General features: G+C 41.0%; 2 protein-coding genes across 2 annotated transcripts in view; both read left to right on the forward strand.

Annotated features, from left to right (window-relative positions):
- LOC108555007 (titin-like) overlaps positions 1 to 16,395 on the forward strand; it is a 66,234-nt gene extending 49,839 nt beyond the window's left edge. Inside the window, 7 exon segments of the mRNA XM_017910481.1 lie at positions 6,109 to 7,809; positions 7,812 to 8,792; positions 8,940 to 9,124; positions 9,447 to 9,953; positions 12,531 to 12,774; positions 13,317 to 13,372; positions 15,173 to 16,395. Of these exon segments, the coding sequence (XP_017765970.1) occupies positions 6,109 to 7,809; positions 7,812 to 8,792; positions 8,940 to 9,124; positions 9,447 to 9,953; positions 12,531 to 12,774; positions 13,317 to 13,372; positions 15,173 to 15,392 (3,894 nt within the window). The 3' untranslated portion in view covers positions 15,393 to 16,395.
- A 3,932-nt stretch (positions 16,396 to 20,327) lies between these two features.
- LOC108555008 (uncharacterized) lies at positions 20,328 to 24,371 on the forward strand. Its single transcript, XM_017910482.1, has 5 exons — positions 20,328 to 20,651; positions 20,719 to 20,861; positions 21,712 to 21,945; positions 23,411 to 23,549; positions 24,228 to 24,371. Exons 1-5 carry the CDS (start codon positions 20,328 to 20,330, stop codon positions 24,369 to 24,371), a joined length of 984 nt encoding a protein of 327 aa, XP_017765971.1.

Genomic DNA, 24,371 nt, shown 5'->3' on the forward strand with positions numbered 1-24,371 from the left:
TATATATTCTTGGACTGCATGACGAAATCTACAAACCTACAAAGTTTCGATTAAATCGGTGACCCGAAGTACTGACACTCTCCTTGTGAGAGTGAACATCGAAATGGAATCGTTATTAAGAGCGAATGAGAGAGCAGAAACTTCTGGAAAAAATGAGTCGAAATTATTATTTCAAATAGTTTATTATTTATTGAATTGGGTTATTTAAATATTTTTACTCAAATATACTTTATGCGTTATTGGTAAAAACAGGTGTATAATAACTCCAACTTTGCAGCGCAACTGTGAAAGTTCACGTAATAATTACAGAAACTTGGTAATTTATTTATTTTCTTTTATATATAAATTTTATTAATTAATTGAGATAAAATCATTAACCATTTTTACCGACAGTGATCAGCGCCATCTATGATTTTGGACTCAGCGGGCAGAAAAGCAATAGGAATATAGAATAGGCAAGGAGGTCGACGAAGCGCTGGTCACGTGGTCTGGTCACGTGGTAGACAAGGACAGTAAGCGGTTAGAAAAGGATAGGATATACTCGGCAGTGAAAAATCATTAATTACAAAAATTCTGTAATTAATTTATGAACTTTTATAGATGCTTCGGAAAGCTGAAACTCTGAGCAACATTCTTATGTTATTTTCGTGTATAATTTGATACTAATTAATTTCTGATAATTAATGACTTAACGGCATACGTGATTTCGTAAGAACGACCGCCATGATGGCTCATTGAAATAATTAATTCTGAACTAAACGAGAAGTAAAATGTGATGAAAAGTGATATGAGAAGATGCGCAAGAACATTGTTTTTGTAATGCGTGCATGAAGTTTCATAAATTAATTGCGTAAAAGATAGTAATTAATGAAAAACTATTACCATGTACGGCATTAGTTCGAACACGCCGTAAAATAATTATTAATAACAAATTAATTAACATCAAATTATGCACGAAAGTAATATAAGAATGTTGCCTGTAATTTCAGCTTTGCGTTGCAATTATAAAAGTTCGCGAATTAATTACAGAAACTTGGTAATTTATTAATATTCTACTGCCGAATTGATTTATTAATTGAAATAAAATCAATACCGATTTTACCGACTGCGGTCAGTACCATCGGTGTTCCCGTTAACGAACTTAAGTTTCAAGTCCGAAATCATAGATGGCTCTGATGTCAGTTTACTAACTCTGGTTATGTGCTTCCGATATATTTTAATAAATCAAATCGGCAGTGGAAAATTCACTAATTACTCAATATCTGTGATTAATTTATGAACTTTTATAATTGCATCGTAAAGCCAGATCCTTCAAGAACTTTCACATATATTATTCGATAGAAATTTGTCTCTAATTAATTAATTATTAATAATTGTCCTATGCAGTGTTTGAATTGTTGTCGAAGATCGTCGAAGACGCCATTGGTTTTTCATTAATTACTATACTCTACGCAATTAATTTATGAAACTTTAAGCACTCATTAGAAAGACAATGCTCTTGCGAATCTTCTCATATAACTTTTGATCACATTTTGCTTCCAGTTTCGTTTAGCATTAATTATTTTCACGGAAGATCGTAATGGCCGTCGTTACGAAATCATAGACGCCATAAAACAAAAATTAATAACTAACAATTTAGAGTTAAATTCTTTACGAATATTATATAAGAATGTTGCTTGAAGTTTCAGCTTTGCAATGAAATTATAAAAGTTCATAAATTAATTACAAAAATTGAGTAATTAATAATTTTTCACTTCCGGGGCCATTCTTTCCTTTTCTATCCCCTCTCTGCCCTTGTCTATCACGTGACCAGCTGATCGACGACCTCCTTGCCTATTCTATATTCCTATCACTTTTCCGAGCAAATGAGCCAAAATCATAGATGGCGCTGATCAAATATCTCGAAGGAATCAGTGCCGTATCAATGGATTGCATTAGGGGTATATTGAGATTATTTAAGGGGATTCGTATTATGTATCATATTTTGATGCATGTTTAAAATAACATTTTTTTTTTTATTCCTTTGCTATTTATACCATAATATGAAGGATACAGCTACTCTACGTAAACAATATTTACTATTAATTTTAGCAATTCATTTTTACTAATAATACCTTTATTATTAATTAATACATTATTAATTATTTAAAATGTGGACAACATAAAAATTCCAAACTAAGAACAAAACAATGAATAGATAATACTGTTTTAAACACAAGATAGAGATACATATATACTCACGTTGTGTCTATATTTTCACAACGGGTCGGTTTACGCGTAGTTACGGCACTGTCGCGGCTAGAGAAGCGAGCAATGGCTGCGTGGCGGTAAAACGAATATTTTCTTGACTCGATTATTATAGATATTTCGAATCTTTTTTAATTAACTGAAATTTTGTATATACAGTGTGTCAACGAAATATTGCACAATATGTTACTAGAAAATTAAGACCAAAAAATTTTTATTTTAATGAAAATCCGCATACACGTAGAGCTCAGTGAATTCTATATACAATAATTTTGTTACACGAGAAATATTTTTAATAGAGCCAAATAAATCTCCAAAGTTTCAACATTTTCTCATGCTCTGATTACAATCTTTTCCCGAATTCTTTTTCATAAGAGAACGACAGAGTATTAAAAATTAAATTTTTCATATATAAAATGTTTCTATATATGTAAAAAGCTTTTCCGTATATTGTGCAATTACAAAGTTGTAATTAAAAAGCAGAAAGAGCAATGAAAATACAATTGTACGATATACAGGATGTCCACTTAAAGACTGAACGACATAAAGCAAAAATAATTTTCACAAACACGAATTTAATTGTTTATTATTTTATTTAAAAATACAATTAACAGATATTTCCATTATTATGTATTATTACCATTCTCTAACTCGCAGGAAGAGAAAATACAAAAATAAGAAATAAAAAAATTGACTTCTTCAAACTTTTCAGTTCTTCACTGGCCACCTTGTAGATACTCCAGAAATTTGAATTTTCTCGCGACATAATGTGCCAATATCTCACCACCTGTACGTAAGAAATTTTAAAAAGACTTCGAACTCGAGAAATATTCGAATTTACACGAGTCGAGGATTAAATTTATTAAATCGTACCAGCGAATTGGAGTGTTAACCAGAGATCGATGGATCCCTCGAATCAGCGCGTCGCGGCTGGATTCCACGGGGCTTGTTTCTGAGAATCGAGGGTTCTAAAGTAGTAAGCTTCATACTGGCTGAGGAACAGCATATGCTCTCTTATTCTGGCCTTCGGGAATCCGTCTGGGAGCGCAACACGCTCCTAACGCGCGACTGAAGCCTCGCAAATTCCATCGTGCAACTGACCGCGTTAAACAATCCGGACTTCCATCTAACGTCGAAAACGAAACTTTCACCTGAACGATTCCCTATAACGACGGAAAAATAGAACTCTCGCGAATCGTGTACCACGAGAAAGATACGAAAGTCCCAATAATTCCCCGATTCTGTGGATCCCACGATGGATCTTTTATCCTAGATTCCATGACGAGAAATGGAACTTCCGTCCGAATACTTCTACGATAAAACGAAGCTTTCGTTTAACCCTTTCGCTACCAGAGCCTTATGAGAAAAACCGTCACCACAGCCTAGACGTCTTATTATTTATTTTTGTGGGATGTATCTATAACGTTCTAACTAAGTGAAATTAGCAATTTTAAAAGTCGGCACACATAAGTGACACTAAATATGATACCAATTGTCGTTTATTTTTGTGGGATATATCTATAACGTTCTAACTAAGTGAAATTAGCAATTTTAAAAGTCGGCACACATAAGTGACACTGATCTATAGATAAATAATTCCTTTGGTAGCCCCGTTGTCACATATATATGACACATTTGATTAAAAGGAAATGAATAAAATTGGAAAGGAAATGGAAAATAAAGACTTTACGTATAACTAAGCTAATATACTTGCGGCACCACTTAGTGCAACCAATTAAAAAATATTGATAACACGTAGCATAAATTTGTGATGCCCAGATCCTTTTTAACACGTTGAGTGCGGCGCCGATTTTGCTATACTTTCCGCTCAGGCAGCAGCGAGTGAACACTTGATGCCGAGCGCTCAAGTATACTGAAAAGTATGAGCAAAAGGTTACTTTGTTTCACTTTGTCGTTTGGACTGTGAGAATAGTACAGCCAATGCACAAATATACAAATTATAAACAAGATAACGAGGTGAGGAATGCCAGAAAGGCAAGAAGGCGATCACCAAGAGACGATCAGTCGGGAAAAGCCACGGAAGTGTAAAGATTTACTTTAGCAGAGGGAATTAAATTTTTGCAATATATTAATTGTCATTGATAATTTAACCCTTGACAATGCCAGTCTTACGCACCGATGTTGATCAAACGAAAAGTTTCAGGGACTGTCCCTAGGGACTGACAGTAGATTTTTCGTTTGAACGGTGTGGATTCTAGGGACTGACAGCGAACTTTTCGTTTGATCAACATCGGTGCATAAGACTGGCATTGTCAAGGGTTAAATTGTCAATGACAATTAATATATTGTAAAAGTTTACACTGCCTGAACGGAAAGTTCACTGTCAGTCAGTCCTTAGAATCCACACCGTTCGAACGAAAAGTCTACTGTCAGTCCCTAGGGACTAACGTAGCACCCAACGTGTTAAAAAAGTAATTGTCACCAGACCAATAACATCCTGTATCTATTTTATTGTTTTATAACATAACCCGTGTGTGCGACACGATTTGGTACAAACGATTATCATAAACTGATAATGAACACCCGTCACATATTTGTGACGCCGGGCTCAAATAAGAAAATCAGGTCGTCAGATATATGTGACGCTGGTAGCGAAAAGGTTAAACTAAGGTACCAGACGAGAACAGAACCTTAGTCCTATCTATCCCGCGATCGAAGACCGATCGGATCGATGGGATCGAAATCGAAGAGCGAAGTTTCGCAGCGTTTCCACGACTCAACGTCCCGCAGCATCCTCCCCTCGGTGTTTCAAGTACATTGAAAATACACCAGAGCACGCGTTACAAAATATCGCGGCTGACGGCTATTTTTATTATCGCGCAAGGCTAACTCGGTCGGAAGCGGACGGAAGAGCCTTGGCTGATCACCCGTCTCGAATAGCTGGTATTCGTTGGAAATTTTTCGAAATAAACCGCGTCCGCGATGCAGCTGTCTGTCAAGGTGATTCCTCCGGCGCGTCAGAGACGTATCGTTGTACGCGTCCGTCAGTTTCCGGCGGCGTGCTATTGGTGCTTGGCACAGGCCCCGATCATTACCTCGCACGCGCTACGTTTATATTTTAATCGCGGTAGTTCCGAAACAATTTGTTGTGTCAAGGCCGAAGGGCTTGAGCCGGGGTGGCAATTGCATCGGTCACGAAATCCGCAACAGCTGAATCCGGCCGTGCACCCTCTCGACTCGAAACTTTCGCTCGCGGCGATGAAGCAACGCGGCGCGGCGTTTCCGATCGAATTCCACAATCGTTCCGCGATGATTCGTCGTTCGTCGATGGAAATCCCCCAAGGACGAGGCTACGACGACGCATTTCGTCGCAGAAAAAGCGGCAAGCGAGTCGATATTGGGGAAAGACGCCCGGACCGAGCGAAGGGTGCTCGAGATAAGGGTGCGGGGTCTTCGGACGTCGAAGATACTCCCTTTGTCCATCTATATACCCCCGTTCTGTATCCTTCGCGAAGCTTTCGAGTATCTGAGAGAGCCTCGACGCCCGCTGCGTTAGCTATAACCCTCTTTTCGAGTAGATCGATCGATTTAACGCTAAACCTATTGCAACTGGTCATTCGACTGGTCACGTAACCGGAGACTCGGTGGATGAACGAATCTTGGGAAAAATGGAATATTTAGAAACGTTGCTTGAAAGAGTATGGTAGACTGTGACTCGGTATTGAACGTTTATCGAGGTGAGAAGACGCCGAGAGTCTGTGCTAGGTCTCGCTTCCGGCTTTAGACCCCCGCGTACGGGAATCTCCTAGACTAAATAAGTCTAGGAACGAGTAAAGGTTTGCTTCATTTCCGATGTATACACGGCGGTTGCGTTAACGAGATCCTTTCGTGTTTGCACAGAGTCTGACCGCGGTGAGTCAAGGCGAGTCGAGGGAGCAACTGAAGCTCCTGCGTAATCAGCTTCTCGCGCTGACGTGCACGGAACCGCAGCTGCAGTCGATCAAGGAACGCAGCCTGAAGGAGGTATCAGCCCAAAAGTCCGTGGTCGAAGTACTGCAACTGTGGCAGAAGGTGTTCAGAGAAACCTTCCAAGAGTATCAGCGTTTGTCCGCTCGTCTGGTGAAAACGCAGGATGGTGCTACTGCTTTAAAACTCTGGCAGGAGTACCTGTTCCACGTGCAGGACTTCCTGTCCAACGACGTACGCGGCGACTACAGCGGTCTGTCGGAACACAGGAACCTCTGCGAGATTCATCGGAACCTGCTCACCGATCAACAAAAGCTCATCAGCACGGTTCGAGCGGAGGAAACCGGTAACCTGTCGACGACCGAGCTGTTCAACATCCTGACCAACCTACACAACGAGACTCTGGCTAAGATCACGGAGAGACTCGCGACGGTACGCGACAGATTGGCAGCTTGGGACAGGTACAAGGCGGACCAGAGCAAGGTGTTGGAAGTGCTGAAAGCGTTCGAGAGAGAAAGAGGTCAGTTGCATCTCAGGTTCATCCATCTACGAAGGTTGGATGACATCCTGCTGAGGATAGAAAGGATACTGGCGAGGGTACCGTACGGCGAGTCGGAACTCAGGTCTCTGCAGGAGCAACAGGAAAGCCTGTCGATCAATTGCGACGAGGCATTGGCAGTGTCCATCCGCATGGAGCACGCGGCTGACGCTCAGAGGCTGGCCAGTCTGAAGGCCAGTCTGGAGACCTGGAGAGACTTCATTCAACGGATACAGAAGCTGTACGCGAAGTACAAGGAACAGACGAAAGGAATCAGCTCGACTTTCGACGAGATCAGCCAGGCTCTCAGTATTGCGTTCCACGCGAAGCCTGCGAGTCTGTCGAGGACGAAGGAGCAGCTGGAATCTATACAGAGGCTACAGCACAGGCTGTCCGGCATGACTACCGATATAGAGTCCCTGTGCGTGATCACGGAGCAACTGAGAGAGTGTCTCAGCCCGTCTGACATGAAGTCGTTGAATCAGCAACGAACGATACTGTGCCAGCAGCACGGAGACCTGGAACACCAGGCAGCGTTGCTGATCTGCAGACTGGACGAACGTTGCGGTCTCTACGATCGCTGCAGGGACAGACTGAACAGATTACTCAGGTGGATAGAAGAAACGGAGAGCAGAATCCAAGACTGCGACTCGATGGCACCGAACGAGCCCGAGGTGACTTTCAAGAGACTGGAGTGCGAGCTGCAGGCGGAAATCGCGTTGAAACAGCGCGAGCTGCTATGGGTGCAGAACACTGGCCAAGATCTGATAGACGTAGCCGAGGAAGAGGAAAACATGGCGCTGCAGCGTTCCCTGGACGAATTGAACGAGAGATGGAATCGATTGCTGGTCACGCGTATAGCCAGGGCTAGCAAGCGGGTGGATCTGATGAAAACCATGAGCACGTTGGAGAAGAGGATAAACGAGTTGAGGACCTGGCTGGCCAGCGTCGAGGCTCAACTCTCGGAGACGTTCGTGATCGAGACGATCGAGCAGAGCTGCATCGACAAGAAGCTCGCGGATCACGAGCAGCTTCAGAAGTCCATCGAAGCTGAAAGCGGGAATATCGGCGAGGTGTTGAACCTCTGCGAGATCCTGACGGAATGGAGGGCCTAGAGCGCAGATGGACGACTACTTGCGTGAAATCTGGCGAGAAGAAAGGCAAGATCATCCTGGCCTGGAAGATTCTGCAGGAACTGGAGAGAATCAGGGGCGAGCACGAAAATTGGCTGGAGGAGACGGACAGGGCGCTCTCGGAATTGGAGAACAACCTGGACGAGATCTCGAAGGAAGAGTCAAAGAATGCTATCGAGAGAGCGAGAAGTATTTCCGAAGATATCGAGTCGCACGAGCCGGTGATCAAGATAATAGAGCAGAACTTTGGTCGTTTGGCTAGAACAGGCATGGAACCAGATAATCTGAAGATGCTTATCAGCGCCACTAGACGACTTATCGATAAATGGCAGACGTTGAAACCCAGAGCGAACGCCGTTCTATTGGCTCTCCAGCAAGGACAAAAGAATTATCGAGACTTCATCACGGTACACGGCGCGGCGGTCGTCGGGTTGACGCAAGTAGACGTTCGATTGACCAGAACGCAACACCTGGCCACGCCTGAGCAGAAGGCCTCGATACGTCGCAGGCTACAGCAGCTCAACGAGATCGAGGAGGAACTTCGTACTCAGAACATCACGTTGCAGAAGGCTGACGAGTTGGCGTTGAAGGTTATGCAAGAATGTCATCCGGATGACGTGGCGACTATCCAAGAACTGGTGGACGAGTATCAGCTGCTATGGAAGGACATCAAGAAGAGAGTTGCCTCGTTGAGAGCGGAGATCGAGGGACAGGAGAAGCTCGAGGTTGACGAGGCTGTGCAGGTAGAGACTCTCAAGTTCGAACAGGACACCGCTGTCCAAGTGGACACTTTGCCGAAGCTGTTAAGGATGACATCGAGCGACGCGTATCTGATGGAACTGGAAGCTGCTCTCAACGAGTGCAGCGTCGCTTTGGACACGTTGGAGGCGGCCATTACCCCGGATCCTGTCGCTGGACCTGGATTAAACGCGGCTGCAAAGAACATAGTAAGTTTTTCATATCGTTGACACGTTGAACGCCATGACAGTTCCTAGGGACCGACGCTAGACTTTTCCGTTCAAGCCTCGCTTGGCGTTTAACGTGTTAAATAATTAAGAAATTCCGGAATTAAAACCCAACCATTCGTTCGACAGAGCAAACTGATAGGAAGCTGTCAATCGACGATAGAACTCGTCCGCCATTTGCACGGATTGCTGATAGAAGGCGGAAAACTGAGCCCTCAGGCTGCCAAGGCGCCCGAGGTAGCAGCGCTGTCGACCAGATACGAGAATCTCCTGATACTAGCGAGAACGCGTGAACAACAGATCAGAGAACTCAGGTAGAACCTTGTACCTAACAGTCGTAATTGTTTGTTTGACTAACCGTTAGCACGACGAGACGCTGTCTCACCGAAATCATCCAGTCGACGTTAAACCTCGAATTTTTCACGCGACTAACTCCAGCGATTGCACCTCTCTCCTAGCAATAAGTGAGTGTTCTTACGTACTAATAGTTTCTCGTTAACAGTCGTTAGCGATCTCCGTTTCTCCCTTACCCGCTTCTCTCGTAGCGAATTCTGCGCGCCGGCGATCAGCATGCTGTTGGAAACTTGGTCTAAGGGAATCTCGGGAACGGAAAATGTGAAATCTCGTTCGTTACAGCGACAATGGAAGACTAACCTGTCCACTGTGCTCGCGTCGCAACTGGGCTCAGCTGGAGAACGACCTGTGGAGGCTGGAGATGTGGCTGGAGTTCGCCGAAGGCACCCAGAGCGAACAGCATTCGCCACCGAGTAACATAGAGCAGTTGGAGGACATTATACACGATCACAGGGAGTTCGTGCTGGATCTGGACTGCCATAGGAGCATCCTGGTCAGCTTGAACACCGTGGGTGCTCATTTGGCCGACCACACGGAGGACCTGTGCAGGGCTACTCAGCTGAGGGACAGACTGACGGTCGCGAATACGAGATGGGACAAAGTGTGCAGCACGGCTGCACAGTGGCAAGAACAACTGCAAGTGGCGTTGATGTCGAACCAGCAATTCCATCGTATTATAGAGGAGTTGCTCATCTGGCTGGAGAAAACTGAATGCAGTATACGAGCCAGCGAGCCGGTCGATCTGACCGAGTCGACGGAGATCATGACAGCCAAGTATAATAAATTCAGGTACTTTTCTTCTCCATTTCTTTTTAACGTTTATTATTGTAGGATGGCGAATACTGGTCTCGAGACACCGAAACTTGTCGAAAGAACAAGAACGCGATAACACAAACTCAAAACTCGTAAACTGATTTGACTCAGGAAAAGAACACCAAGATATCGAAACGAAAACGCACAAAGATGCACTCTTTTAAAACTCTCTTTCCAACACCAAGCGACTCACTCTTGTGCTGGTCACAACCGATTTCTAAGCACTCTGTTTTGGTTGTCAAAGACCACGCTTTTATGCTTTCTGCTTGGAGGAGTCACGCAACTTAATTTTGTTATATAGAATAACTTTTCGATTTGCTTCTAGAAGATATCGATCGGTTTACAATTTGTTTTTGTTGGCAATAGTCGATTCGCGATTTCTTTTGGTATCCTACATTATCTTTTTAACGTTTATTAACCCTTTGCACTCGAGAGGTGAGCCTAAGTCACCGTTTAATCAAATTCCAAAGATCCGTGTTGATTAAGATGTCAAATCTAAAATAACCTAAGCTTGCGTGGAACGTCAAAATAAAATAATTTTAAGCGTTAATTTATACTCGATTCCTTATTTACCGTTTCAAAAATATCCTCGACGTTACAGCAGACAGTCTTCAAATTACTATTTTTCTGTAACAAAAGTAATCACCGATTGCAAAGGGTTAATACCCCTTATTTTTTACCATAGCGCTACTACTATCACAGCGTTACTATAGTATTACTTTTTAGTGCTGCAATAGCGTTAGTATGGTATTGTTAGGGTACTATTGTAGTACCGTTATAGTATTACGATATTACTATAACAATACGGAATTATAGGATACTATAGAATTTCTGTAACATTACGATTCTATTACAGCTTTATATATACCGTTGTAGTATTATTTTAATATACTATAACGACACAGGTACGCAGATTCTAGTATAAAATATCACCGACGTATTATCCGAACGCAAATGACAAAAGTTCGTCTGTAAACTGTAACTCCTTCGCGATAAAATTCTACAAATTCTTCGGATTTATGCAAATTTTTCGCTCAGAAAAATACGTTCGATATAATTTTAGTTTTCATGGGGTTTAGCACGAAAGACACGCTATTACAGTCTAAGGGACTGACGATCGTTTCATGCATCCTATTCAAGAAGAAATATTGAAACTTGTCGGAGGGCAACGATAGTGGACGAAAACCACATGTCCCACTTAGTCACTGTGACAGAACCATAGCGAGTTACAAGGCAAAGGACCCTCTTTCTTTACATTCTCAGTTCTTATTCTCAGGCATCGAAACAGCTGGCACACCAAAACCTTTCCTCTTACTTGTTTTATATCGTTACTTCACTGTATATGCAAGTACCTGCTGTACAAATCCTATTATTAAGGAAATCGGGCTAAACATGAATATCACGGATCACAGCCGTGGTTTGTGAATAGGGCCCAGAAAATTTTGAAGTCTACAGGATTTCATTTCTTAAAATGGCTCCACGTGAGACCATTCATTCTCCATTGATTATGGCACAGCCATCGGAACTTCGGTCCTAGAGTAAGGATTAATAAATATACATAGTATCATAGGCTTAAGAACCCTGAATAGAAAAGAGTCATAAAAGAGAAAGCCAGTGAAAGTGAATTATGGGTATACAATATTTTTCGAAGTCCGTGAGGGTAAGGGTAGTTTTAAAGGTATAGTTTTCGTGCCTTTCTATACATAGGCAAACACGTATTCTGATATAAGATATTTCTTAGACGCGGTAGATTATATCTATTATCTATTATCTCATAGTCTAAATTTTCATTTGTAACCCTGTTGTAAGTTTTGGTTCTTTCTTATTTATATATATTATTGTATCGAATTTCTAGGCGGATTAAACGTATGTTAAATTGGAAAAATTGGAATTGGTAGTTTTAAAGAAAATTAGGAAAACCAAGGGACCTAGCTTTTCATATAACCGCTATCTTTGTACAATCCTACTTAAAAAATATGTACAATGTAGACGAACAGTATTGCGTGTTTTGGGACGAATAGAAGGCTGTGTCTTACACGATAAGCGACGTACCCCATAATTTCTATTTATTAACTTCTATAGTTATATAGAAGTTAACCCTTTGCATTCGACGATCTTTTGTTATCGAGAAATAATAATTCGAAGACGTTCTGTCATATAAAATCAAGGATATTTTTAAAATGGCAAATAAGAAATCGAATGCAAATTAAGACGTAGAATTATTTTACTTCGACATTGCACGCATCGTTAGGTAATTTTGAATTTGATATATTAATTAACATCGATCCTTACAATCTAATTAAATGGAGACTGAGGCGTCTCTCGAGTGCAAAGGGTTAACTTCTATAGTTATATAGAAGTTATAATATTAAAAATTATTTAATTAAATTATTACAGTATAATAACTTCTACCACAATAGTTTCTACATTTTAATTTAATTTACATAGTTTCTGCATTTCATTATATTTCTACTTACATTTCTACATCTCTTTACGTAGTTTCTACATTTTAATTTCAAATCTCAGCAAGACTAAAGACACGTGTCCTTTCAGGGAACTGAGGAGCGACCTGGAGAGGTGCGAGCCTCGAGTCCTGTCGCTCCAGGAGTCAGCGAACCAGTTGCTGGACGAGAAAGGCGAAACCAGACCACGCCTACAGGAACTGCGGCTCAGATTGCAGTCCCTTCGCAGGCTGACCGGGATATATGCCTTGAAACTAGGAGCAGCCCTAGGAATGGACCCACGAGACGTCGGCCTAGCAGCCACGACGTCTTCTCTCGCTTCCCTCTCTCACGATGTAAGCCCCGACCCGTCCTTCCCGCATAATTTTCTCGATGTAATTACTCGAAACGGAGCAAAGTTCCACCCGAAATCCTCCATATCGATTCCCCGTAAGAGAGCAATAGCTTGTACGAAATTTCCAGGGAACGCTCCGAAGCTACTCGCTGCAACTCCATGATTCTCGCTTCTTAAATGTTATAGTCCTCATTGTAGATCTATGCACTTACGTCGTAGGATCACGTTCGTCGATACTTTAAACACGAGGCACGGAGTGTAATAAAGATCCAATGAATATGGAATACTCGAATGGCAGGAACCGTTTCAAAGCGTTTTGCATGAGTTGTTTAAGAGTACCGTTCTCTATGTTGTATTTGTAGAAAAATATGGGGTGAAAAGATGGAACGCGAGTTTAAGAATCTAGAGAAGGATGGTCAGTTTAGACGAATGAATTTTAAACGCTGGTTCCCGTTGGAACTTTATTTCTCCGTGGCTCTGTAACAGTAGCATTCACACGCACAGTACCTTATTGTTTGTGTTTTCTCTTTTACTGTATTGTAGCTGCTCGACGAAGCTGCCTCTGGAACCGTTCAGCCCACCGACGCACCTGGCACAGAGTATGTTTCTTCATTTTTCGTTTCAAGTTCCGAGCAACATTTACCCAACACGGTTTCCACGTAAATAGACCTATAGTCCATGATCACGTAAATTTTCCGAGGTCTTTGAACGATTTGCAACGATCGATCGAAAATTTGGAATCGCATAAAAGACGAAGAAAGAGAAATTAAGCGGGAGAAATAAAAATTCGACAAGGAAAAGTCGGAAGAATCGTAGTCGATATCTCGAATCGGAAAAAATTAAAATTTAATGCAGAAGAGTCTTTAGAAGAATCGTAGTCGATATCTCGAATGGCTGAGGAATAAAAATTCGGTACAGAAGAATCGGTAGAAAAATCGTAGTCGATTCTGGTATCGGGAAAAATTAAAATTCATTGCAGAAAAGTCGAAAGAATCATAGTCGATATCTCGAATCGGAAAAAATAAAAATTCGGTGCAGAAGAGTTGGTAAAAGAATCGTAGTCGATATCAGTATCGGGAAAAATTAAAATTCGGTGCAGAGAAGTCGAAGGAATCATAGTCGATATCTCGAATCGGAAAAAATAAAAATTCGGTGCAGAAGAGTTGGTAAAAGAATCGTAGTCGATATCAGTATCGGGAAAAATTAAAATCCGGTACAGAGAAATCGGAAAAATCGTAGTAGATACCTCGAATGGCTGAAGAATAAAAATTCGGTACAGAAGAATCGGTAGAAAAATCGTAGTCGGTACTAATATCGGGAAAAATTAAAATTCGGCGCAGAGAAGTCCGAAAGAATCATAGTCGATATCTCGAATCGGAAAAAATTAAAATTCGATGCAGAAGAATCGTTAAAAGAATCGTAGTCGATATCAGTATCGGGAAAAATTAAAATCCGGTGCAGAGAAATCGGAAAAATCGTAGTGGATACCTCGAATGGCTGGAGAATAAAAATTCGGTACAGAAGAATCGGTAGAAAAATCGTAGTCGATACTGGTATCGGGAAAAATTAAAATTCGTTGCAAAGAAGTCGGAAGAGTCGTCATAGTCGATATCTCGAATCGGAAAAAATAAAAATTCGGTGCAGAAGAATCGTTAAAAGAATCGTAGTCGATATCAGTATCGGGAAAAATTAAAATCCGGTGCAGAGAAATTGGAAAAATCGTAGTGGATACCTCGAATGGCTGAAGAATAAAAATTCGGTTCAGAAGAATCGGTAGAAAAATCGTAGTCGATACTAGTATCGGGAAAAATTAAAATTCGTTGCAGAAAAGTCGAAAGAATCATAGTCAATATCTCGAATCGGGAAAAATTAAAATCCGGTGCAGAGAAATCGGAAAAATCGTAGTAGATACCTCGAATGGCTGAAGAATAAAAATTCGGTACAGAAGAATCGGTAGAAAAATCGTAGTCGGTACTAATATCGGGAAAAATTAAAATTCGGTGCAGAGAAGTCGAAAGAATCATAGTCGATATCTCGAATCGGAAAAAATTAAAATTTAATGCAGAAGAGTCGTTAAAAGAATCGTAGTCGATATCAGTATCGGGAAAAATTAAAAACCGACACAGAGAAATCGGAAAAATCGTAGTGGATACCTCGAATGATAGAAAAATAAAAATTCGATGCAAATGCGTGCGAGAAAGCGATTCCAAATTATTGACCGATAACGCTGGCATGCCTGCGTCAGTGTCTCGATGCAAAAGGCAAAAATCGGAGAACGTTAGCTCGGACAGATTGAACTTGCAATATCTCCTCTGCTGTTCGAATAAAGTACATTGTTCCATCGGAACAAAGACCATAACGAAGGTACTTAGAACGGGACGTTTGCACGCGTGTTTCAGTGGTGACGACGGCGAACGCACGGTATTGTCTCGGGGATACCGTTTCCTGGGGCGAGTGTTGCGCGTTTCCTTGCCGATCCAGGCTCTGATGCTGCTGTTCCTCGGCGTCGCCTCTCTGATGCCGTCCGCCGAAGAAGACTACAGCTGCATGCTGTCCAACAATCTCGCCAGAAGCTTCACGCCGATGGTGGTCTATCCGAACGGGCCGCCGCCGATCTAACGATAAAGAAGCCTAACCTCGGACTCATCGACTTCGCCGGAGGCAGAAGAACGTTCAACCGGAACATCCAGAGGAGTCGCGCGAAACGGAAGCGCGAGATCGCGCAGGATCTGCGCACCTACTTAACTAGTCTGTCGCACGCCGATCTGTCGATCCTGTCGAGCAATCGATAACAACAGATCCGTTCTTTTCTTACGTTAACGTTACCTTAGACACGATATTACGTTGTATAGACATATAAAACGTTACGGAGAACGTTTGTACTTGTGCATAAGGCACGCGTTACGGACCAAACGATCGTCGCACGGTACGACCCCTAGAATCCGTTTACCCATCGTTCCGTATAATTGTGATGTTGGTGCAATATTTGCATAATACCCTTGTCCCAGAAACCACGAAGAGTCGACATTTCAGGCGAGAACTATGTCCACGAGAATGTAACTCGGCCTCGATTGCACTGTTTGCATACACTGTAATCGACGGATCTGTTTCCGGTCCCCGATCTGTTTAGCCCGACATTCCATGTAACATTACCGCGTTTGTATTTATACGTACACATTGTAGATATCGTTTCGTTGATAATCGTTAATTTACCCTTGATCCTTCTACTTTACACCACCCCTTCACCTCCCTCCATCTTCTTTTTTCCGTTTTACTCTACACACGATCGGGATGATGACGATGAGAATGATGAGCGTGCGCGTGCGAGAATGTGTGAGTGCGAGAAGGAAGGATTAATGTGACATGGAATGCGCGAGAAAACGTTGACGATTAAATTCTATTTACGATTATTATAACGATATAACGAATCGCTTGCATTGTGCACTCTCAGATAACGCGAAACGAGACGGGGTGGCGATATAATATTGAACGTACTTGTAGAACCTTTCAGTTTCGCGATTTTTGCGTTAGCACGTAACGAAAGGGGAGAAATATAAGAATATATACATACTTGTTCGACTTTATTTTTTATACGTTGCGTTTATAACACGACAGTGTAGGAGATCGGAAAACGAAACACGTCCACTGACCGATACTTCAGCGTGATCGCGAACGCCATAGTCATTGGTGCTAATTCGAACGACAAAGAGAAACAGAATAATTATTGTAATACGATTATATTATCACCGATATGGTAACGAATTCTTCTTCTTTCCGTTGTTTCGTTTCGTTTTTCCACTCTGCTTCAGTTTCTCTGCCGGAGAAACGAAGGATCACGAGGAGACGAAAGAATAGGGTAGAAAGAGGAATGCTGAGACGTATCTCGCGTGTAATAACCCAAGTCGAATGACGAAGTTACCGATACCTCGAGCCTGAGGCGGTGTCTTCATTTTCTTTTCGTTTATTTTTTCTTTTTTTTTCCTCTCTGTCTTTTTTCCCATTTTTCGAACGAGAACGACACACTTTTGGATACGCACAAAAGGATCACGAGTTCATATTCGACGTACAAAACGAAAGAACGACTGTATTTAACGGCCCGCTAGTTTCGCTTCCTAATTTATCGATATCTTGCTTGCTACGCGACCAAGCTTTGTTATGTTTTTTTTTATAAGGACAGAGCTTTCCGATGGCGGTGTACATCTGTCGATGTAATATAATTACAATAAATTGAAACCTATACAGAATTTATTTCATTTATTCCTGTAAATTGCTCTCCCGATTCACACGCGTGCGTTAAACATCGAACTAGGTCCTTTTTAATATATTTATTTGTTAAAAAGGTAAGAATAAATAATTCTGATTCGACACGTGTGACATAGGTTCGTGCTCACTGGTCTGAAGTTTACTAAATTGACCACTTTTAACTTTAATCGTTGACAACTGTCTTTCGCTTGGCTATGAAATTAAAACGAGATGAAGTGTTATTTGAAATCTGTACCAAACCACGCTCCCCTTTTGCGTCTATTAATTTCTCAACGCGTGTCTCCCAAAATCGCGAAGAAAAGAAAAGCAAGACGACGAATCAATTGAAATCGGTAATTAACCAGAAGACTACAAAATTTCCTTAATTTACTACTATAAACCACCCTCGAAATACAGCAAATCGAAAACCACACAATCCCAAAACCGTCCACTGTCTATATCCAAAAGAAAAATTCAAAACATCGACGTCCACCTTCCAAAATCACAATTGGGACGTGCAAATTCGGAAAAAGGATGAAAAAAAAACTAAACTTCGATTAAAATCGGTTAACAATCGGCAATGAAGGCTGCAAGACTCCAGATCGACTATAGTTACGATAAATCCGAGCCTCTACAAAATTTCCCTCATTTACTGATCCAGCAAATCGGTAACCTGGTAATCCCAAAACCACCCACCATCTACGACCAAAAGAAAAATTCAAAACATGGACGTCCACCTTCCAAAATCACAATTGGGACGTGCAAATTCGGAAAAAGGATGAAAAAAAAACTAAACTTCGATTAAAATCGGTTAACAATCGGCAATGAAGGCTGCAAGACTCCAGATCGACTATAGTTACGATAAATCCGAGCCTCTACAAAATTTCCCTCATTTACTGATCCAGCAAATCGGTAACCTGGTAATCCCAAAACCACCCACCATCTGCGACCAAAAGAAAAATTCAAAATATGGACGTCCACCTTCCAAAATCACAATTGGGACGTGCAAATTCGGAAAAAGGATGAAAGAAAACTAAACTTCGATTAAAATTGGTTAACAATCGGCAATGAAGGCTGCAAGACTCCAGATCGACTATAGTTACGATAAATCCGAGCCTCTACAAAATTTCCCTCATTTACTGATCCAACAAATCGATAACCTGGTAATCCCAAAACCACCCACCATCTACGACCAAAAGAAAAATTCAAAATATGGACGTCCACCTTCCAAAATCACAATTGAGACGTGGAAAGGGGGGAAAGGAGGAAAGTAGACAAAACGTAGGTTGCAATCGATTAAAATTGGCTACGAAGACCGCAAGATTAGAGAAGAGCCTAATACACGGTTCGAGAGCCATTTATTACGCGATATGTCTATATACGCTTTTATTAACTCTGCGATCATCACTCGAATCACCTTGAATCGCCGACGACGAGCGCCGCGTCTAATCGTAAGTAGCGGGACAAACACACGTGGTTCGTCTGCGATTCGCGGGCTATTCGCGCGAGTGCAGCTAAACGATTAACAGCGATATTCGGGATGCAATTATCGAGTCCCGTGGGCGCCGCAATTAACTTTATCAGTGGCGCCTGAGGAAGCGCGATGGAAAGACGCTGGCATAAACGCAGTGTGCACAGTGCTTAGATGTTGACGCTCCGCGTTAACTTGCCTCGCAAGTTCATTATACCCGGCACTGAGACGTTTGTACCGTAGCTGGCTCGACGTGTCGCAACATGGTACCCGTTTGTTTTCTTGCAGTAATGAATAAAGTACCCAAAGTGGTTACAGTCCGCGCTAAATCTGGAAAATTTTCTCAAGGTGCCCGCGTCTCGTGACGCGTCGCCGAGAAACGAATTTTCGGAAGGCCGACTGGATTTCCGGGCGTAACACTAATTGCCCCACACCGGGGCCCGTTATCGTCTACACCCGTACGAAATAACACTCGCGAACACCTTTCTAACATCTTTCTCGTGTTTTCATCCACGAGATTATCCTCCGGACGACAGATCTTCAGCTCGTCAGTCGTCTTTGACGTATCTGTCTTGGTCACGCGCGAGCTGGTGATCTGACGACGCATCATTTGATCGCAGGTCGAAGAAAAATGGCCAATTGTCTACTCTGAATCGATTAAATACGAAACGGTTAAATACAGTAGAATTCCGAGCATGAATTTCACGCGAAGTACGTTGCTTGACAATTCTTTAAGGAAAGGTAACAAATTATGGAGGATGCTGACGTGCGGACACGTCGATGTTTGAGATGTTATCGGGTAATACTCGATTTTCAATCTGTTTTACTGGTTCGATGATGTTTAAGTAATGGAGACACAGTTAGATGTGTATATTACATATGCTATATGCGTGTATTCTATTTTATAGTTTATATTTGCTTATAAATTGCAGTAATATGTTATCCAAGTTTGTCTTTCAAATTACACTTCATGAACCAATTATCCGGCATATTTCTTTGCTTTCGAGTATTACGAATGTATGGAGGAACGAAAGAAAAAATAGAGTGAAACAGAGGTTATAATAATTTCATCGCGATCTCTATCGCAGATCGAAGGAAAATGGCGAATTGTCTACTCCTAATCTCTCAAATAATTAAATACACAGAAATAGCCAGATTTCTTTTTAACTCTAATAAGTTTATTGAAGAACGATAGTATGTACAAAAGTAATAATTTTATCGCAGATTAGCTATTTCGAATGCATTAAATAATTGACCCCATAGCTATGATTCGATTCTGAAAAATATATTGGAAACGTATTTAATATTGGTTAACCATTATCCCATTCACGACAAAATTGTATAAAAGTTTTCTAATTATATGACGTTAAAACACGTTATATGTAATTTTGCTCTTACCACAAGTGTCTTGTATAATTCCTACGTCCGACGAGAGTCAACGGCGAGTTAAGCTCGTTGTAGCGCAGAAATAGAATGAAAGGGGCAGATTTTCTTTCCACCCTGATGAATCTGCAGCAGCACGCGATAAGAAAAGATAGCTCGATATGTATGAGATTACGATAATTTTATCCGGTCGCATACCGGATAGATCAGAATCAGATCCGTCCAAGTCTATCCGCAGCTGGGTCGCGGAGTAGGAGTGAAAGAATGCGTCGAAAACGATCAGGATTTCGCGCAGACGTGTCATTTACGTGGATGATAACGAAAGCGATACTCGGTATTATGAGTACGTTACTTCAAACCGGAGGATTACCGTCGGTTAACGGCGTTTCGACGCGAGGCGTCGGTCGTCGCGTCCTGTGAGTATCCTGCGATCATCGGATCCTCGGACGGACTCGAAGATGAGGAAAACGAAAAGCTTGAACGATATCCCCGTGCTGTTTGACAAATGCAGCTATCACGGAGAGTCGAAAGTTTCGAAAACCTTCAAGCTTTCCTCGGAGAACGTCTCTTTCTCGCCATTTTCTCGCGAGCCTTTCGAAAATTCGGACGGCAGAAGAGGCTCGACCTCTTCGAGGGAAATCGTTCTGAAACTCGAGGATCAGAGAGAATCCTACGTCAGTGATTCGAGTACTGAGAAGGAAGATATCAACGAAAGAAAAACGCTGAAAGATTCGAAGGTGTCAAAGGTGAACGTCGAAGAGAAGATACGGGACAATTCTAAGGTAATTCCTTCGCATCGAGGTTTCTTGTCTCGTGCTTTTCGTCAGCCAAATTTTTCTTCCCGGTCAGATCGATGCTCTCGATGGACCTTCGAAGAAACGGAAACGGATTCTCTTGGTGATCGATGTTTTTCTTTCGTTTACCCTAATCGCTCCTATGACCATCGGATTTTGGAGAGGAACCTGGACGTTGATGGACATTTACGTAAACATGTGAGTTCATGCACCGTCTAGACTCGATTATCGAACACCGTGTTGATAAACGATACGAGAAATTCGTAAATTAAATAAAGAATTTTTAATTCGTTTTTAATTTACACGCACTTTCTTTACGATATACTTCCAGCTTCTCTTATTAAATAAAGCACATAAAATCCGTGGCTTTGTTATTTTTATTGTCCACTTTCAACATGCAAATTTGAGGACACGTACACTGTGTTGATTCGTTTTTAATTCCTTTTTCATTTGCGCACACTTTGTCGACGATATAGTTGCAGCTTCTCTTATTAGATAAAGTATATAAAATCGTGGCTTTGTTATTTTTATTGCCCACTTTGAGCACGCGAATTTAAAGACACGTTTTCGAGATGTCATTTATTCTTGAACTTCTTCAGGGACGAATTTATCGAGTCCGGGAAAAGAATTATTTTTCATTTCTATAAAAATATAGTTGGACATACAATCGTTGGAAGTCGAAGGTAAATACTCCAGAAAAGATTCTATATGCTCAAAAGCATTAATTAATTATTATGTTCATTATGATACTGACACACCTATATACAGGTGTCTCGGTATCCTTCGAGAGATTAATCCTTGGTATACCAAGGTATAGTCATTGACGTTTCATACTGGAAAGAGATCTAGGAGACTACATTACTGCCTCGCCGTTACTAAGATTATTTCTCCTTTCCTTTTTATTCCTGAATATTTATCACGCTTGGTATACCAAGAATGTAGGAAATAAGATAAGAAGATCAGTTTCCCGAAAAATTCGACGATGCTTCGTAAGATTGCAATTGAAATTGAAAAATTAAAACGGATGAAAATCGTCCGATGTTGTAAGATTTCCTGGATGGCTCACGTTCGTCTTGGGTTTCCTGATACACACGGGTTTCGCGGCATCGAAGAATTTTCTGCACACTTTTGCGATCGGCGTGGCAAAGCGGAACACGTGCTCGAGTAAGGTGGTTTGCAAGTGCGTGCAAATTTTCTACACTTACGTCTTCGGTATCGCCTGCAATATGTATTGGAGAGGCAGCTGGATCCTCTTCGATCACCTCTTCAACTATCAACTTTGGTAAGATCACGATTCGTGTTCTTTTTAAAAAAAAAAAACATCGCGAAGGTCGATCTGCGTACCGATCTCTCAACCAAGAGAAGAATAATGACATAGATTTACATATCCTGTTCATATCGCTGAAAGTCTGTATTACCTATGCAAGTGCGTTTAAAAGTTGGTAATTCTGGTGTTGAAGAAACCAATTACACGCGTGTTATGAAGGAAACTCGTGTCACTATCGACTAGCTGGGAAACACTGCTTAAGATGCGACGAGAATAGTTCGCTAATCGTCTCAGATGTTTTCATTTCCTATGCTAATCCCTTCGCCAACGCTTTTAAAAGATAGTGGCCACCTCGTGCCGCGAGCCAATAAAAGAGTGAAGGAAAATTGTCTTAAGGTTGATGTCAGGGTATTAACAATAGCAGATACGCGTGAACGATTGCAGTTTATTTTGTTTTAACGTGTATTTCGAGATTACGCGTTGAACGCGAGAAACTGTGACAGTATTTTTGCTCCTGAACCGTCTGCGCAATCGTCTGCTCGAATTTCCTTTTCCTCGTCAAAATTTTCATCGTTAAAAATTAAGAATGGACGCCATATATTCGAGGAAAAAAGAAATTGTTTATCGAATTATTCGAGTTTTGATTTGGATCCATGTGAGAATAATCGTGAAAGTGGTTGGAGTAAAATATTCGAAAGAAATGGATTTATCGTTTATTTTGTAGTACTATACTGTAAAATTATTGTTGACGAAATAGAATTGAAAAATTGAATCGTCTAGTCGAGTTCGAGGCTTTTTTGAAATTAAACTTTCTAATTTCTGATATATTTGGAGCACGAGATTTTTAATATTTCTCGACTTGGACCATTTTCGTAATTACTGACACGTTTAGTATGTCCCAGAGAATGTACAATGGAATCTAAAAAAATTTGCAAATGGCATTCCGCTTTTTAATTTTGTCAACAAATTTTTATTCAAGTTCAACTAACAAGTCTAATTATTCGACTGCATTTTAAAACTTCTTTTGCATCGCAGTTTCATATTTTTATGATTATTATTTTACTTTAATTATCGTATTTTTGTTGTATTAATAGTTACATTGAACCTGTGAATTTTATTTACTATATTTCTTTACTAATAACTTTCATTTCATTTACTATTGCTTAGCACGCAATTTCCATTTAATTTTCTATATTTTTTCCTACATTACTCCCATATCATTTGCAATAATTATTTACCAATTATTTACCAATTATATATGTACTATATATATGTACTATATTTGCTATATTTTTTATCACCTAATTTCCATATTATTTAGGATATTTATTTACTACCCACTTTGTTTCTACGAAATTTACAATACGCAAAACACGCTCGATCCCAGTTTTAAAAAAATATCATAATAATCGCTTCGATTAATTTCTTTTCCTTTTCCCTTTTAATTTTTCTGTTTTCTTTTCTCGCCAATTTTCATCAGGCCGATTCTAGGTGGTACCGTAATGGCAACGATAACCCTGGCGATCTCACGATCCCTTCGAAACCTCATAGCAATTCCGTTGGTGATCGCCGTGGACAAACTCATCTTCGTCTTCCGCTTCCCAACGAGATACAAACTGGTAAGCGGAACTAAAGTAAATCCTATAATCGCGAGGAATACTCGACCTTCCGCGATAAGGTGCACGAACGACTGGCAAAATGTGGGAGGAAGAAATCGCGAGAAATCGCGAGTTACGCAATTAAAAATCTCTACAGGGAATCCTAATTGCCGCGGTGTCGCGATTTTCTCCGAAGCTTTGCGAAACCATCACGTGTCTTTTTTGCAATTAAAATGTGCGGGATGATAACTGGTGCACTAATTGGATACTTTTGCGAAAATTAAATAAAAAGATATAGCAATCATCCTTTACAAATAAGTTTCAAATAATTTCCACGCAATTTTGTCAAACAAACGTATAACTAAACCGAAGAGAAAACATAAATGATTCGAATATTTGCTCGAAAATTAAATGAAAAAAGATAACAGTCATCCTTTACAAATAATTTTCGACTAACTTCCACACACTGTTCGTCACATGTATCTATAAACATAGGAAGAAATAGTAAAAACCAAAAGCTAAGAATCGAATTTTCTACCGAAATAAGTACATTTTGTATGTTCAAGCAGCGGTTATTTCAGAAAATTATTAACACTTATCGAACCAAAAGTTACACGTAATATTTAATACACGTGCACCAGTGTGCACTAATCGTGACGTGTCCATTCACCGTCACATTTACCTTATCCCCGATCACAGGATGGCGGCAGCAGAGACGGTACCCTTGCAAGCTCCCAAGCCTCGTGTCCTCTGGCACCCGAGGGTTGCCACGAGGAAAGAAAGAAGGAAAAGGAGAAAAAGATAACGGGTCAAGGTGAGAGGATCGTGGTAATCCAAGCTTGA

Source organism: Eufriesea mexicana, unplaced genomic scaffold (genome assembly GCF_001483705.2).
Source record: "Eufriesea mexicana isolate 0111107269 unplaced genomic scaffold, ASM148370v2 scaffold106, whole genome shotgun sequence".
Taxonomy (NCBI): Eukaryota; Metazoa; Arthropoda; class Insecta; order Hymenoptera; family Apidae; genus Eufriesea; species Eufriesea mexicana.